The following is a 14,902-nucleotide window of genomic DNA, read 5'->3' on the forward strand; positions in this document are numbered from 1 at the left end:
AAAATAACATGTATTATTTTTTTTTATTATTTAAATATTTTACACCCAGTGTGAACAATTCCCAAATCTGGATCAGTTTAGTTGCCTGAGGGCATAATAAATAAGTTATGTAGGATATAGACTATGTTTAACAGATATTCTGGCAGATACAGTAGCTGTGAGTATATGTGTGATCTGGAATGATTCCCAGTCTGAACAACTGTCCAATCACACCACTACACCACCTACAGCTTCCACCACAAGAATTAAATTACTAATCTGAACATCACATTATATTTTTATCAATATGTTTATTTTTTTTTATCAAGGGTTGATTGAATACATCTATCATTACTCATCATTACAATAATTATTTAATTATAGTATTACTATTTAATAGAAGTTAGCAGAGATTCATCAGACTGGTATTTAGAAGATAAACAAGATTAGCTTCACCACCATAGACTGTCACATCTGATACCAGCAGCTCCAGTACACAGGGATTTAACGTGTTCAACATGTTCAACAACATACTTAGTCTTTTAAAATTTCACCTCATCCAGACCTAAAGTCACATGACTGAGAATAAATGCTGCCCCAATCACACACTTTATGTTCAAAGAGAACCAAAGAGCTTGAATGCAGGTGGTAAACTGGGTGCAAAGAGCAATATCATTTACATCTGTGAACTTTTTTTTTTAATCAATGCTAATGGATTATTGAGTGGATACATCGTTTTTCAATGGCTGGTAAGGGAAATACACACATTTCAGTACATTTTACACAGCATTGTTAGTGCATTGATTTGTACACTATTAACTGATATTTTTGCAATAGTTAAACTAAAAGTTCAATAACTGCTCATAATAACTTTCTGATCACACTGATATAGTGTGAAGATAAGATCAAATGTATTAATTAATTTATACTTTTTTTTCATCCCAAAGGGTAAAGCAGAGTTTCAGAAGCTTACATACAAATACACACAATCAGTAAGAAATACAAATAAAATAAAAAATATATATATAAAATGTTTGGAAAATTAATAAAATAAAAAACATAATGTACTCATACATACCTATTTATATATACTCATATATAATATAAGCTATGTGTCAAATACATATTCGTTATTTATTACTTAAACAGCAAACAATTGAAGAGTTAATGACATCTATATAAAAACTATATTATTAAATAATAATACTTTCGTTATTATGTAATATTACTATATAAAATCACTTAACTAGTATTTCTAAACAATATGTGTTTGTATTTGTTCTTACAAATGTTATAAATGTTATATGCATGTAAACATTTTTATCTTCTTCACCCAATCAAAATCCCTATTTTAACTTAACATGTGAGAAAAGAAGAACTCCACAGGAAATATATTTTTGTGTATGTATAAACATATGGACATTTAAGCTTCATTTGCACTGTATTAATGGATGTACATTATATTGCCAAAAGTATTTGCTCGCCTGCATTGTGTTTAGTGATTGTAAGGCTTGGATGAAGCAGCTCGGCCATGCAAACCCATTCTATAAAGATCTCTATGCTCTACTGTTCTTGAGTTAATCAGAAGCCACATGAAGTTTGGAGGTCTGTAGGGATTTCATCTGCAGAAAATCTATACAGTTTTTTTCCTTACACTGTATTTACTCTGTTAACAGATTTAAATCCCTGATCACAAGTGACTGTTTTCACCTTCTTGGCACCACAGTAACATGGGGAATGAAACCTGTAAGTTATGCATCTAATTTGGCATCACAGTAAATCTAGTTAATACATGATAAAAATTATTATGATGGCACAGTGATTCTTTTTATCTGGTACCTATTTATTTTTTCATAGAGCACATACATTCAAGTTTAATTTTAAGTGCTTTACTGTGGTACAGTTAAAAACAAATGTATATGGTGCAGTTAAAAAAAAAAACATATGAACAATTGTGATAAAAAGGCATGTTAAATAAACTACAATAAATCATAAAAAATAACATACATTTTCTTAAAAATACATTTTTAAAAGATCCATTAGAAATATAAAGAAAACATGTTTTTGATGATTAATTTAAAGTAATGCTGAGTGTAATTTGCTGTTTGTTTTAATGTCCTCAGCAAAAGCAAGAAACCAAAATGCCTTGGATGAGGGGGGTAAGAATGACATATTACTTGAATTTTGAACTTTATGTGAATAACATTACTGTTACCTTGCTTTATCATGTGAATGCGTTCTCATCTCAGTTAAATTTTGTCTAATTTAATTTTTTATTTTAGATGACCCACTTTTTAAGGAGCTACACCTTGTGATTATTGGAAGTCATGGTTCTGGGAAGAATGATATAGGAAATGCCATTTTAAGAAAAAAAGCATTTACATCTCCGTCATTCTTTGCAAAACATTATGTAAAGAAAGAACGCACTGTGTTTGGAACAAAAGTAACTATAGTGCGTGCTCCTGGTTGGTCAGGAGAATTGGACTCACATGAAAATCACAGTGAATTAAAACAAGAGATTAAAGATGCAGTGAATTCATTTGAAAAGGGACCTCATGCAATCATTCTGGCCATTAAATGGAATTCCAACCTTACACAAACTACACAAGCTACCCTGGAGAAACTCCTTACTAGAAGATTCTGGGAACACACCATCATCATCTCCAAAGAGGATCTCAAAAAGACAAACAATGAAAATATTGATTCCCTGATTGAAGAGCTCAACAACAGATACTGTCAACTGCCAAAACGTTCCAGCTTAAGGAACAGTAAAAAGCTGATTGAAGACATAGCACTGATGATTGCGGAAAAAGAAAATGTTCCACTTCATTTCCCTGTAAATGAAAATGAGAAACATGATGAATCACATGAAAAGAACAACCTTTTACAGAGTGTAAGACAAAAAATCCAAACACTTGAAGAACTTGATGCAAAGGCAATAACTGACAGGACTATGGCAAGAAAGAGCATAAAACGACTACAGAATATAGGGAGAATATATGAAAGTTTTGATTTAGATTCTACTCTACTTGCTGAGCCTAAATGTGAGGGAAGACCCACAGAAGAAGATGAACAACAAGAAGAAAAAGAAGAAGAGGAAGAAGAAGAAGAAAAAGAAGAAAGCACAGTTCAAGCAACTGCCGAAATCCATCCTAAAGAAGCATCAAGGCATCTGGGTTGTGCTGAAATGACATCTACTATTGATGCATCCCAAAATGCAACTGAAGTAAATAGTAATTTCAACTGTAAGTATCAAATCAGTATCAGAGAAATATATACTATGGAGAATTCTGCAACTTCAATAAAATTAATATCAGTTTGTAATCATTCTGTTCGAGCACCTAGGGCCATATCAACTAGGGCTTTATCAAGCTTTTTTCTGTTTAGTCTTGCTGTCTTATAACGCAATTGTCTCTAAACATGCAATTGTGCCTGTTCTCCTTCAGGGAAACCTTCTGTAAGCACTTATAGTGAGGATGATCTTCGTGGCTGGCATGGATGTCTTGTGAATATATTGGAAGATTTAACTCAGGAACAGTTCAAGAAAATGACGACCAAGATATGCAATATGAAAGATGACAGGATCCTTAGAGTGCATGTGGAGAACCAAAACCCAGACAGACTGGCTGTTGTCATGATTGAACACTGGGGTGAAAAAAAATGCATCATCTACACCAGGGACATTCTAAAGGATATTCCAAGAAACGACACGAAAATAATAAATCTCATTCTGCCATACTTGCAGATGATTGAAGAATCATGGTAATATAAGACAGTACAGATTAGGAATCATATACAGTTGCATGCAAAATTCTGGGCACCCACGCTAATTTATTTTATTTATATTCACAATCATTTTAAGCAAGATTAGTTTTATAGTACAATTTGTATAGTTTCAAAACAACAGCTTGTGAATGCTTTGTGTGTAGTCAGACAAAAGTCGTTTAATGGGGGCTGCTTAGAGGATCCCATGCCTGTTAAGTTTAGAGACAATATTTAAAGAACATTTGAAGTTGGCAATTTCCTAATGATGACTGTGAGCATGCCATGGATTTACCAAATTAATTATGAAGGCCATCTTGTGGGTATCCAAATTTGTAAACGGGACCCCTTTTATTTTTTTCCACTCTAAATTGTACAAAACAAACATGCATCCAATGGGAGATAATTTTCTTCTCGCCAACTATTCACTACAAGTAATATTTTGACTACGGCAACCCAAAATCGTGCATGCCACTGTACAATTCCGGCTTAGTTACTAAGAACGTACAGTTAGGTTCACATTACATGTAAAAGCTTCAAAGCATTTTGTAAAATAGTTAGCATTTAGGTGAAATCAGAAGAAAGCTGACAGGCCACAGAAACTTTGCAGGAGGGATAGGGATCTTGGATTATGTATATGTAATGGGTTGGGAGCAGTAGCTCTCCAGCCCAGAAGGTTTTTAGAACCCAAGTGCAGAGCAGTAGATCACAAAGCAGGTAAACCCAAGAGAAAGAATAATAATAATAATAATAATAATAATAAGAATTAACATATAATCGTAAATATATATATTAATATTAGATAATAATATTTTATATATATATATATATATATATATAGATATATATACACAATTATTATTATTATTAAACCCCGCTCCACGCGGGGATCGAACTCAGGCTGTCGCGGTCGCAGCCCAGTGCTCTAACCGCTGCACCAGCGAGCGGATTGGGATGCAGCCGCTTTAATCGCCTTTTAAAGAGCCTCCGCCGAAAGGGGCGGAGCCACGAAAACGGGCGGAGAGTGAAAACAGGTGGAAAACAAAACCTCACGCCTAGCGTGAGTGAAAGAGAAGGGGAGAATTGTAAACAAGGCTCGCCGTGGAAGCTACGGCTACCTCTTATGAGATGAGGTGAAGGATTAACTAAACAAAATGGCTTCCAAAGAAAACAAACTGAACTGAGGTGCTTTTGGATTAAATGCTGTTCCACCACAGAGGGGAGGAACAGCGGGAGGGAGACTAGGTGAGCAAAACCGCGTGCCTGCTACACACACGCACACACACACAGGAGAGAGCACACAGCTCTATCTCCAGCAGACTCTCTCGAGAGAGGAAAGGGATAGAGGAAGATACTTATGCGGGAGAGGCACGCCAGCGATGCTGATCAATGCTCTCTCCAAAGGGGATAGCAGGGAAGAAGAGAGAAAAAGAGCCGAGGCTCGCTCGAAAATCGGGCATAGATTCGCTCTCACGAGCTTCAAAGATCCAGCGCCGAGTGGCTGGTTGGCTCTGCTTTTAAGATGTTCATAGCAGGTGTTGGTAATTAGCCAAATCAACCCTCGGCGCTGGGCTGGCGCGCCCTCCGATGCCCTGGAGGATGCCTCGATCTGGCACCAGCCCTTACAGGACCCCCCCCCCGAGGGGCGGCACCCGACGGCCCTAAACCCGCCGCACGGTCCCTCCGAAAAGCCCTGACCAGTTCCGGGTCCAAGATGTGGCGAGCCGGGACCCAGGACCGCTCCTCCGGCCCGTACCCCTCCCAGTCCACCAGATACTGGAGACCCCCGCGTGCCCTTCGGGAGTCCAGGAGCCGGTGGACAGTGTAGGCGGGGGCACCACCAATGGTACGGGGACCCGGGGGAGCAGCCGGACCCAAAGAACAGAGGTAGGGCTTAAGGCGGGACACGTGAAAGGTCGGGTGGACCCTTCGAAGGGCGGGTGGCAGGGCGAGCCGGTATGATACCGGATTAATCCGGCGAGTGATTTTGAACGGCCCCACGTACCGCGGGGCCAGTTTGCGTGGGGTACCCCGCAACGGGAGGTCCTTGGCCGAAAGCCAGACCCGCTGGCCAACCCGATACGAGGGGGCGGGCCTCCGCCGCCTGTCCGCGTGGCGTTTCTGGATCGCCCGGGCAGACAAGAGGGCAGCCCGCGCCTTTCTCCAGGCTCGGCAGCAGCGTCTGACCGTCTGCTCAGCCGAGGACACCCCCGTAATTGTCTCCTGTCCAGGGAAAGCAGGCGGAGCATACCCAAACTGGCACTCAAAGGGCGACATTCCCAAAGAAGAGTGCCAGAGTGTGTTGTGGGCATACTCCGCCCACTTCAGTTGGTCAGACCAGGTAGACGGGGCGGAGGAAGCCAGACAGCGGAGGGTCCTTTCCAGATCCTGGTTGACCCTCTCTGTCTGACCATTGGACTGGGGATGAAACCCAGAGGAGAGGCTGACCTCCACCCCCAACAGACGACAGAAGGCACCCCAGAACCGGCTGGTGAAATGAGCACCACGGTCTGACACTATGTCCGAGGGCAGTCCGTGGATGCGGACGACCTGGTCAAGCAACACCTCGGCTGTTCCCTGTGCAGATGGCAGTTTGGGCAGTGCCACAAAGCGTCCGGCCTTGGAGAACCTGTCCACAATGACCAGTATCACGGTGTTGCCCCGAGACGGAGGCAATCCCGTGATGAAATCAAGGGACAGGTGTGACCAAGGACGTGAGGGAACAGCCAGAGGGTGCAAAAGACCCGTGGGCTTGGTTCTGGGGTCCTTGCATCGTGCACAAACTGCGCAAGAGGCCACAAAGGAGCGCACATCCTGCTCCATCCGAGGCCACCAAAAGCGACGTTGCAGGAACTCTAATGTGCGTGTGGCCCCAGGATGCGCTGTCTGAGGCGAAGCATGGCCCCAGGCGAGTACCCGTCTCCTGAGGGAGGAAGGTACATATTCCCGACCTGGGGGAACGTTTCCTGGATCAGGATCAGCCTCCTGGGCCCGTCTAATGGCGTCCATCAGTCCCCACCTGAGGGGCGCCAAGATCCTGGCCGGGGGAACTACGGTGGACGGCTCCACAGGAAGAGGGAGGGGCTCCCACTGGCGAGAGAGGGCATCCGGTTTGACATTTTTGGACCCAGGACGGTACGACAAAATAAAGTCAAACCGGGTGAAGAACAACCCCCATCTGGCCTGGCGTGGGTTCAGACGCCTGGCCTGCTGAATGTAGGCCAGGTTCTTGTGGTCTGTCCAGACCAGAAAGGGGTGTTCCGCCCCCTCAAGCCAATGCCTCCACTCTTCCAGGGCGAGTTTCACGGCCAGGAGCTCCCGGTCTCCCACATCATACCTCTGCTCCGCAGGGGAAAGACGGTGGGAGTAGTAGGCGCAAGGGTGCAGTCGGCCCCCAGGCCCCGATCGCTGGGACAGGACTGCCCCTACGCCTACTTCAGAGGCATCCACCTCAACGACAAACGGAAGTCCCGGATTAGGCAGTTGGAGAACTGGGGCCTTGGTCAACAGGCGTTTGATGGCATCAAATGCCTCCTGGGCCTCTGTGGACCAGCTAAACCGTCCCGACGCCTTCCTTGTCAGGGCAGTTAGCGGGGCGGCCACAGAGCTAAAATTCTTCACGAATCGACGGAAGAAATTAGCAAAGCCCAGGAAACGCTGGACCAGGCGCACCGAGGTGGGCTGGGGCCAGTTCTCCACTGCCTTGATCTTGGTGGGGTCCATGCGCAGTGTGTTGTGAGACACAACAAAACCCAGGAAGGAGATGGTCTGCGCATGGAACTGGGACTTCTCAAGTTTGACGAAGAGGTGGTTCTCCAGGAGGAGCTGGAGAACCCGTCGGACGTGGGTGACGTGTTCGTCTACGGACCGGCTGTAGATGAGAATGTCGTCCAGGTAAACGAACACGTACCGGTCCAAGGCCTCCCGAAGCACCTCGTTTATGTACCCCTGGAAGACGGCGGGGGCGTTCATCAACCCGAACGGCATGACCAGGTACTCATAGTGCCCGGACGGGGTGATGAACGCCGTCTTCCACTCGTCACCCGCCCTGACCCTGACCAGGTTGTAGGCACTGCGCAGGTCCAGCTTGGTAAAGACGGTGGCCTGCTGCAGTGCCTCAAAGGCAGATGACATGAGGGGTAAGGGGTATCGATTCTTGATGGTGATTTTGTTGAGGCCTCTGTAGTCAATACAGGGCCTCAACCCACCGTCTTTCTTCCCCACAAAGAAGAAGCCTGCACCAGCTGGGGAGGTAGAGGGGCGGATAAACCCAAGAGCTAGGGCCTCCTGGATATACTCCTCCATTGCTCTGCGTTCTGGGCCCGAAATGGAGAACAACCTTCCCCTGGGGGGGCTAGCCCCAGGGAGAAGGTCGATGGCGATATCGCAGGAGCGGTGGGGGGGCAGTATCTGGGCCTTCTTCTTGCTAAATACCTCCCGGAGGTCCAAGTATTCCATTGGCACCTGAGACAGATCAGGCCCTCCGGAGTCAGAGACCTCACCTCTGGGAGGCTGGAGACAGGAGGATCGACAGGCTGGCCCCCACGCCAACACCGAACGGGTCAGCCAGTCGACATGGGGGTTGTGTCGCTGAAGCCAGGGGAAACCCAAAATCAGCTGCAAGTCGGGGGCGCTTATGATGTACAGCGCAATCTGTTCGGAATGGGACCCGACTCGCAGCGTGAGGGGGCGTGTTTGGAAGGAGACCACCCCTGGCTCCAGTGACCGCCCGTCTATTGCCGCAACAGGCAGGGGCTCGGGTAGGGGGACCAGCGGCAGGGCAAGCTTTTTGGCCAGGGCAGCATCCAAAAAGTTCCCTGCTGCCCCTGAGTCCAGGAAGGCAGGAAGGCGAACCTCAGAAGCCCCCCACACAAGTGTGGCATTGAGGAACACCCCCTGCGTTCGAGGGGACCCTGGTTGGTTCATTAGGGGTCTCACCTCCCCTAATGAACATCGGCCTTTAGATGGTAACTCAGGGCAGGCGGCGCGCTGGTGCCCCGATATCCCACAATAGAGACACCTCCCCTCCCGCATACGGGCATCTCGCTCCTGCCTTGGCAGGCGGGTGTGTCCCAATTGTATAGGTCGGCCCCCATAGTCAGGTGGTTTCTTGTTCCTCCCGGCTTGTCCACCACCTGAGGAACAAGCATGAGAAGCCCACACCTTGCGCCTCTCACTGAGGCGGTTGTCCAGCCTCTGGGTGAGCTCAATGAGGTTGTCCAGCGATGTTGGAGAGTCGCGATGAGCAAGCTCATCCTTGAGATCCTCATTGAGCCCGTGATGGTATGCACTAGCCAGAGCACTGGAGTTCCACCCGCTTTCAGCCGAGAGCGTACGAAACTCGATGGCATACTCAGACACCGACCTCTTACCCTGACGCAGGTTAAGGAGGCGGGTCCCTGCCTCCTCTCCTCGGACCGGAAGATCAAATGTCCGCGAAAGGGCGGTGGCAAACAGCGCAGCAGTGGAGCAAACTCCTGGCTGGTGTTCCCACACTGGGGTAGCCCACGCTAACGCCCTTCCGGAGAGGAGGGAGACAATGTATGCCACCTTAGCACGCTCTGACTGAAAGCGGGAAGGCTGTAGCTCGAAAGCGAGTGAGCACTGTAGGAGAAATCCCCTACAGCCTCCTGGTTCACCACTGTAGCGCATAGGGGCCGGTAGTGAGGGCTCGACCCGATGCGCTTTGCTTGGCTCAGCTACAACATACTCCCTCTGAGGACTCCAGGGGGCTGGCTGTGTGGGAGGTGGTGGATTATGTGCCAACATATTAGCCAGCCCCTGCAGCTGGTCTAGAATCTGCTGCAGGGTCTGTTCATGCCTCCCAATAGCTGCCCCCTGGTTCCCCAGGGCGGCCTTTACCTGCTCGAGACCTAACTGCTCTGCTGGATCCATGTTTTGGCTGGATCTTTCTGTAATGGGTTGGGAGCAGTAGCTCTCCAGCCCAGAAGGTTTTTAGAACCCAAGTGCAGAGCAGTAGATCACAAAGCAGGTAAACCCAAGAGAAAGAATAATAATAATAATAATAATAATAATAAGAATTAACATATAATCGTAAATATATATATTAATATTAGATAATAATATTTTATATATATATATATATATAGATATATATACACAATTATTATTATTATTAAACCCCGCTCCACGCGGGGATCGAACTCAGGCTGTCGCGGTCGCAGCCCAGTGCTCTAACCGCTGCACCAGCGAGCGGATTGGGATGCAGCCGCTTTAATCGCCTTTTAAAGAGCCTCCGCCGAAAGGGGCGGAGCCACGAAAACGGGCGGAGAGTGAAAACAGGTGGAAAACAAAACCTCACGCCTAGCGTGAGTGAAAGAGAAGGGGAGAATTGTAAACAAGGCTCGCCGTGGAAGCTACGGCTACCTCTTATGAGATGAGGTGAAGGATTAACTAAACAAAATGGCTTCCAAAGAAAACAAACTGAACTGAGGTGCTTTTGGATTAAATGCTGTTCCACCACAGAGGGGAGGAACAGCGGGAGGGAGACTAGGTGAGCAAAACCGCGTGCCTGCTACACACACGCACACACACACAGGAGAGAGCACACAGCTCTATCTCCAGCAGACTCTCTCGAGAGAGGAAAGGGATAGAGGAAGATACTTATGCGGGAGAGGCACGCCAGCGATGCTGATCAATGCTCTCTCCAAAGGGGATAGCAGGGAAGAAGAGAGAAAAAGAGCCGAGGCTCGCTCGAAAATCGGGCATAGATTCGCTCTCACGAGCTTCAAAGATCCAGCGCCGAGTGGCTGGTTGGCTCTGCTTTTAAGATGTTCATAGCAGGTGTTGGTAATTAGCCAAATCAACCCTCGGCGCTGGGCTGGCGCGCCCTCCGATGCCCTGGAGGATGCCTCGATCTGGCACCAGCCCTTACAGTATATCTAGATTTGTTACACAGTTTACGGGTTTTCACCTTTTAAAATTTGATCTTGTAATATTCTACTGGTCAGTAAACTTGAGAGAAATGCCAGTAGTGTTAAATTCACATGCTCCATTTGTAAAATTTGACAGCTGTTTTACTCCCCCTGAGAACTTTCCTACTTAATTTTGGACAATATAAAATATGAATCTGGACTCTCTGAAGATCATTGTGGAAGAATTTAAGAGTGCCAGTCGTTACAAAGGAAATTCTCGAGTACAGACACGAGAAGAAAAACATTCTGGACTATGGAAACACTGCTATTAAAGACAGCCCCATCACCTGAGGGCTCCTGGCTCTTCTTGGCACTTTTTTTTCTTTAAGAGAGATATACATTACGAATTCACTGCAAGGACAGCTTGCTACTACAGGTGAAATACAGAAATGAAAAACAGTGGATTTCAGCTTCCTACGGTAAAGGAGGCTGTATTTAGGTGTGGCAGAATCTCGATAAAGAGAACAAATACAGGCTGGAGAAATTGATTAAAGCAGCAAAGAGAAAGGACTCGGACAGTATGAAAAGCCACAGTGTCTCCAGGTGATTCTACAAAGTGTAACAGAAGCTTTTCCTGAAAGGTTTGCATGTCACCAACCCTGAATTATTTCTATAGCAGGTTGTAATGTGGAATATTTTTTTTCTTTCACCTCCCCTTCCTGCTTATCTCACAATCAATGAGCAGAATCTCAAGACTTTTCAGGACAGAGGTATCACCTCACCTGTAAAAAAAACTGTTATGTTCCTGTATAAGATGAACTGTTGTTGTTTGTTGCTCTTATTATTATTTTTTTATTATGTTTTTTTAATCGTTGTTATGTGTTCATTTTAACAATGTAGAATTTGGCTCAGCTGATTAATGTTCAACCTCTTAATCTGCTCGGAACTCCCTGTGATTCCTATGCTTTAGGAACAACTCAGTCAGTTTGTATTGATTTGTATGTAGTTATTGAATATTAATTAATTCATCCACCTTTACATTCACTTCTTTCTGGTCAGAGTAGTGATGATCCTGCAGTCTATAGAATCATTAGGGTTCAAGGAAAGAATATCACATACAACCATTCACACAGGGGCAGAGAGCATAATGGGTTTAAAATTTAAAGGATGTTTAGGCTACTCTCATTATGCCATTTGTGTATTGTCATTATGATATATATTGTAACAAAGTACAGTATCTATTGGAGTATTACTTTTTCCTCTTATTTTCATTTTTACTTCATTACATATTTTTTTATAAGTTTAATACTTGTTACAATTATAAAAATATTAGCAATTATTTCAAATCCTCATTATCATTAAAGCCGAGTGAAAGATGTTCTGCACTATCAACGGGCTTGATGAACCTGCTCATCACTTATAATAAGACATCACTCCTCCTGTTCTACCATAACACAGTTCTGTAATTTTACTTTCAGTACTTCAGTACTAATTTTTACAATAAACTACTTGCAATATTTAAGTACAAAAAATATTGAGTACTTTAGTACTTCCACTTAAATTTGAAGCTTAAAGAACACTTCAACTTCTACCTAAGACACTTCAAGTCTGAGTCTTTAGTACTTTGTATATGTCCAAATAATATAGTAATATAGACAACAAACATTTTAATATGCTTATCCTGTACCATTCCACATTGACAAGTGGAACGTGTGACTGAAAGTTAAAGTTGAATAAAATTAAGACATTTGAAAACATATTTAGGAATTTTGGAGATATGCAGAATAATAAGAGGAGCTGTGCTGTGCCTGTACTACACCCACCACCTGCCCTGAAACCCATTTTTAATACATTTTGCTCCATCTACTGTGCTCTGTGAGTATTGCAACACGTTCATGTTGCATGTTGTCATTTTTGTCAAAGTAAATGTGTTCTTAATCAAAATAAATCACTATTAGGAAAATGTAAAAGGTAATCTTCTCATTTTTTTGATAGTATGGATACTGTTTGTTCTATGATTTAATATTAACCTAGGCATTTTGGATGGGAAGACATTTTTTAAATAAAGTCTAAAATTCTTTCTGCTTGCGTTTTGAAATTATGATTGACTTCAATGCATATATTCAAGACATAGGTTTTTCACACAATGCACTCGATTTGTTTACAGTAAGTTTTACCATTTTATTAATTTAATTAGGCTTCAAAGCTTCCTTAAGTTTTTTTTTCTAACTGAGATTTTATCTCACAATCATTACAATCAATACTTCTCAGTATTCTAAAAAAGGTTGTTCTTTTCTCACGACTTTAATACAAATTCAATTCTTCCTGGGAGCATGGACTATAGTTACTTTTGTTCCAAACACAGTGTTTTCTTTGTTGATAAAATATATGTATTGATATGTTTTTAATTAGCACCTGAAATGTAAATACATTAAAATGGCATTTACTATAGCATTATTCCCAGAATCATGAATACAACAACTAGGTGTAGCTCCTGAAGAAGCGGGTCACTGTCATGTCTGACACTCACAGCGCTCCTGTCTCGCTTGCATTCAGCTCTTCCTGCACTCTTCAGTCACCAAACTACAATACCCAGAAGGCACCACACTTGTACTACAATGACTCATCCAATCACATGACTCTGCACGGGGCCCCATCAGGAAGTATTCAGTGTAATTAGCCTCACCTATTTCCCCCTGTATTTAAACCCCCTCAGTTCACTCACTCTTTGCCAACTATTGTTTGGTTTATTATGCGGTTTCCTTGCTCTGTTTTGATTAAATGTTTTTGACCAATTTTTCCATGTACCTCAACTCTGCCTTTTGCCTGCCCTTAGTTTCTGTGTTTGACTGTTACACCGTTTATGGTATGTCATTCCCTGTTGACTCCTGACCACCCTTTGTCTCGCCCCTTTGTTTAATAAAACTGTTATAATGCATCACGCATTTGCCTGGCAGTCGACTGATATATAATACTTAAATTACTTAATTCTAAATCCAAATGATTTTGGCACTAGAACTATTGTCATTTACAGCAGGTTTTAAATTTAAAATTGATACAGCAGAATATTTATAAACCTCACCTTCTTCATCCAAGCCATCTTAGATTAGTGCTAAAGTTATTAAAACATAAACACCTATTTTTAGCATTTAGTCATTTTCTAAACAATAATTTGTTTTTATTATTTATTTAACCACTTTAATCTGTAACATACAGGGTGGTATGTCACTGGGAGCTGTATTGTTCTATGACAGTGTTTCTCAGTCCTGGTCCTGAAGTTCCTCCTCACACTACACACCTGATTTCTCAGCTCACTGAACACTGATCTCTTTAGAGTTAAACTGGGTGCATTAAAGAAGTGAAATCTCTAAAAATTGTAGGATGGGGCACCAGGCCCAGGGCTGAGAAAAAGGCTAGGGGTCCACCTCAGTCTGCACTAATAATGAATAATAATAATAAAAAAACACACACACTAATACCAGTGAGGAGTATTTATTGAAACACAATTTCCAAATGCTATTTGCAACATAATACACAAGGAAAGTAAAAACTGTAAGCAAAATTATTTACACTGTTTTTTATGGGTAACATGTTCTAAACAATTCTTAAATTATTGTTCTTGTATTTTACATTTTATTTGTTTTGCTTAAATAATAAAAAATATATTTGTAAATGCACCAATGCCAGTGTTAAAATTATGAGTTTCACTATAAGCCAGATGTTGCAATTGCAAACAGACACACAGAAAGCGCGCTAAAATCGTGTTACACAATCTGTGGACATGTAGAATGTGTATATTAAATATACCTTTCCAGCATAAATTTTTCATGAAGGAAACTTTTGTGACACAAAGCACTTCAGTTTTGGGTAGCCTCATTCTTAGTGTAAGGTGTGGGAGTTTAAAATAAACTCTTGTATTGTTTGAATGATGTGTCTAACAAAAAAACACACTAGAGCAAATGGACTGGACTATTAACTTTTTAATTTACCTTGCAGGCAGGATCAGAACAGAGAACAGCCGGAGAGCACCACTCCGCACAACTCAAAACCTCGCAATGTCAAAATAAGAGACCCTCAATAAAAATGATGAATTAACACAAAATGGTCTCTAAAATTACAACTAAAATAGCTGTCTCACATTAATTATGCAATAAAAGCAATACAGAAGGCTGACAGGGAAAAAAGACTAAAGGCTGTTGCTGCTACAAAAACATTAATTACAAGTTGAGATGCTTGCCAATGCTAGTGTTAATATGTATGCAGACATCCCAAGTTGCAAAAGTTGA

At 43.1% G+C, this 14,902-nt stretch overlaps 1 protein-coding gene across 2 annotated transcripts; it reads left to right on the plus strand.

Annotated features, from left to right (window-relative positions):
• The first annotated feature begins 604 nt into the window (after nucleotides 1–604).
• LOC111194404 (putative uncharacterized protein DDB_G0287113) lies at nucleotides 605–13,550 on the plus strand. Of its 2 annotated transcripts, none has more exons than XR_007440516.1 (4): nucleotides 605–728; nucleotides 1,656–1,725; nucleotides 2,103–2,138; nucleotides 13,173–13,550. XR_007440516.1 is itself a non-coding variant. In XM_049483022.1 (4 exons), exons 2-4 carry the CDS (start codon nucleotides 1,710–1,712, stop codon nucleotides 3,380–3,382), a joined length of 1,173 nt encoding a protein of 390 aa, XP_049338979.1. In that variant the 5' UTR covers nucleotides 605–728; nucleotides 1,656–1,709; the 3' UTR covers nucleotides 3,383–3,462. The 2 variants fall into 2 exon arrangements, 1 of the variants encoding a protein (XP_049338979.1); XM_049483022.1 differs by lacking the exon at nucleotides 13,173–13,550 and adding an exon at nucleotides 2,262–3,462.
• Nucleotides 13,551–14,902: the final 1,352 nt, after the last annotated feature.

Source organism: Astyanax mexicanus, chromosome 8, assembly GCF_023375975.1.
Source record: "Astyanax mexicanus isolate ESR-SI-001 chromosome 8, AstMex3_surface, whole genome shotgun sequence".
Taxonomy (NCBI): domain Eukaryota; kingdom Metazoa; phylum Chordata; class Actinopteri; order Characiformes; family Acestrorhamphidae; genus Astyanax; species Astyanax mexicanus.

Excerpts from the sequence above, each read along its gene's own strand:
- LOC111194404 (XM_049483022.1), top strand. Across the intron at positions 2,139-2,261 it reads AAATGCCTTGGATGAGGGGG|ATGACCCACTTTTTAAGGAG; the intron begins GTAAGAATGACA and ends TTTTTATTTTAG.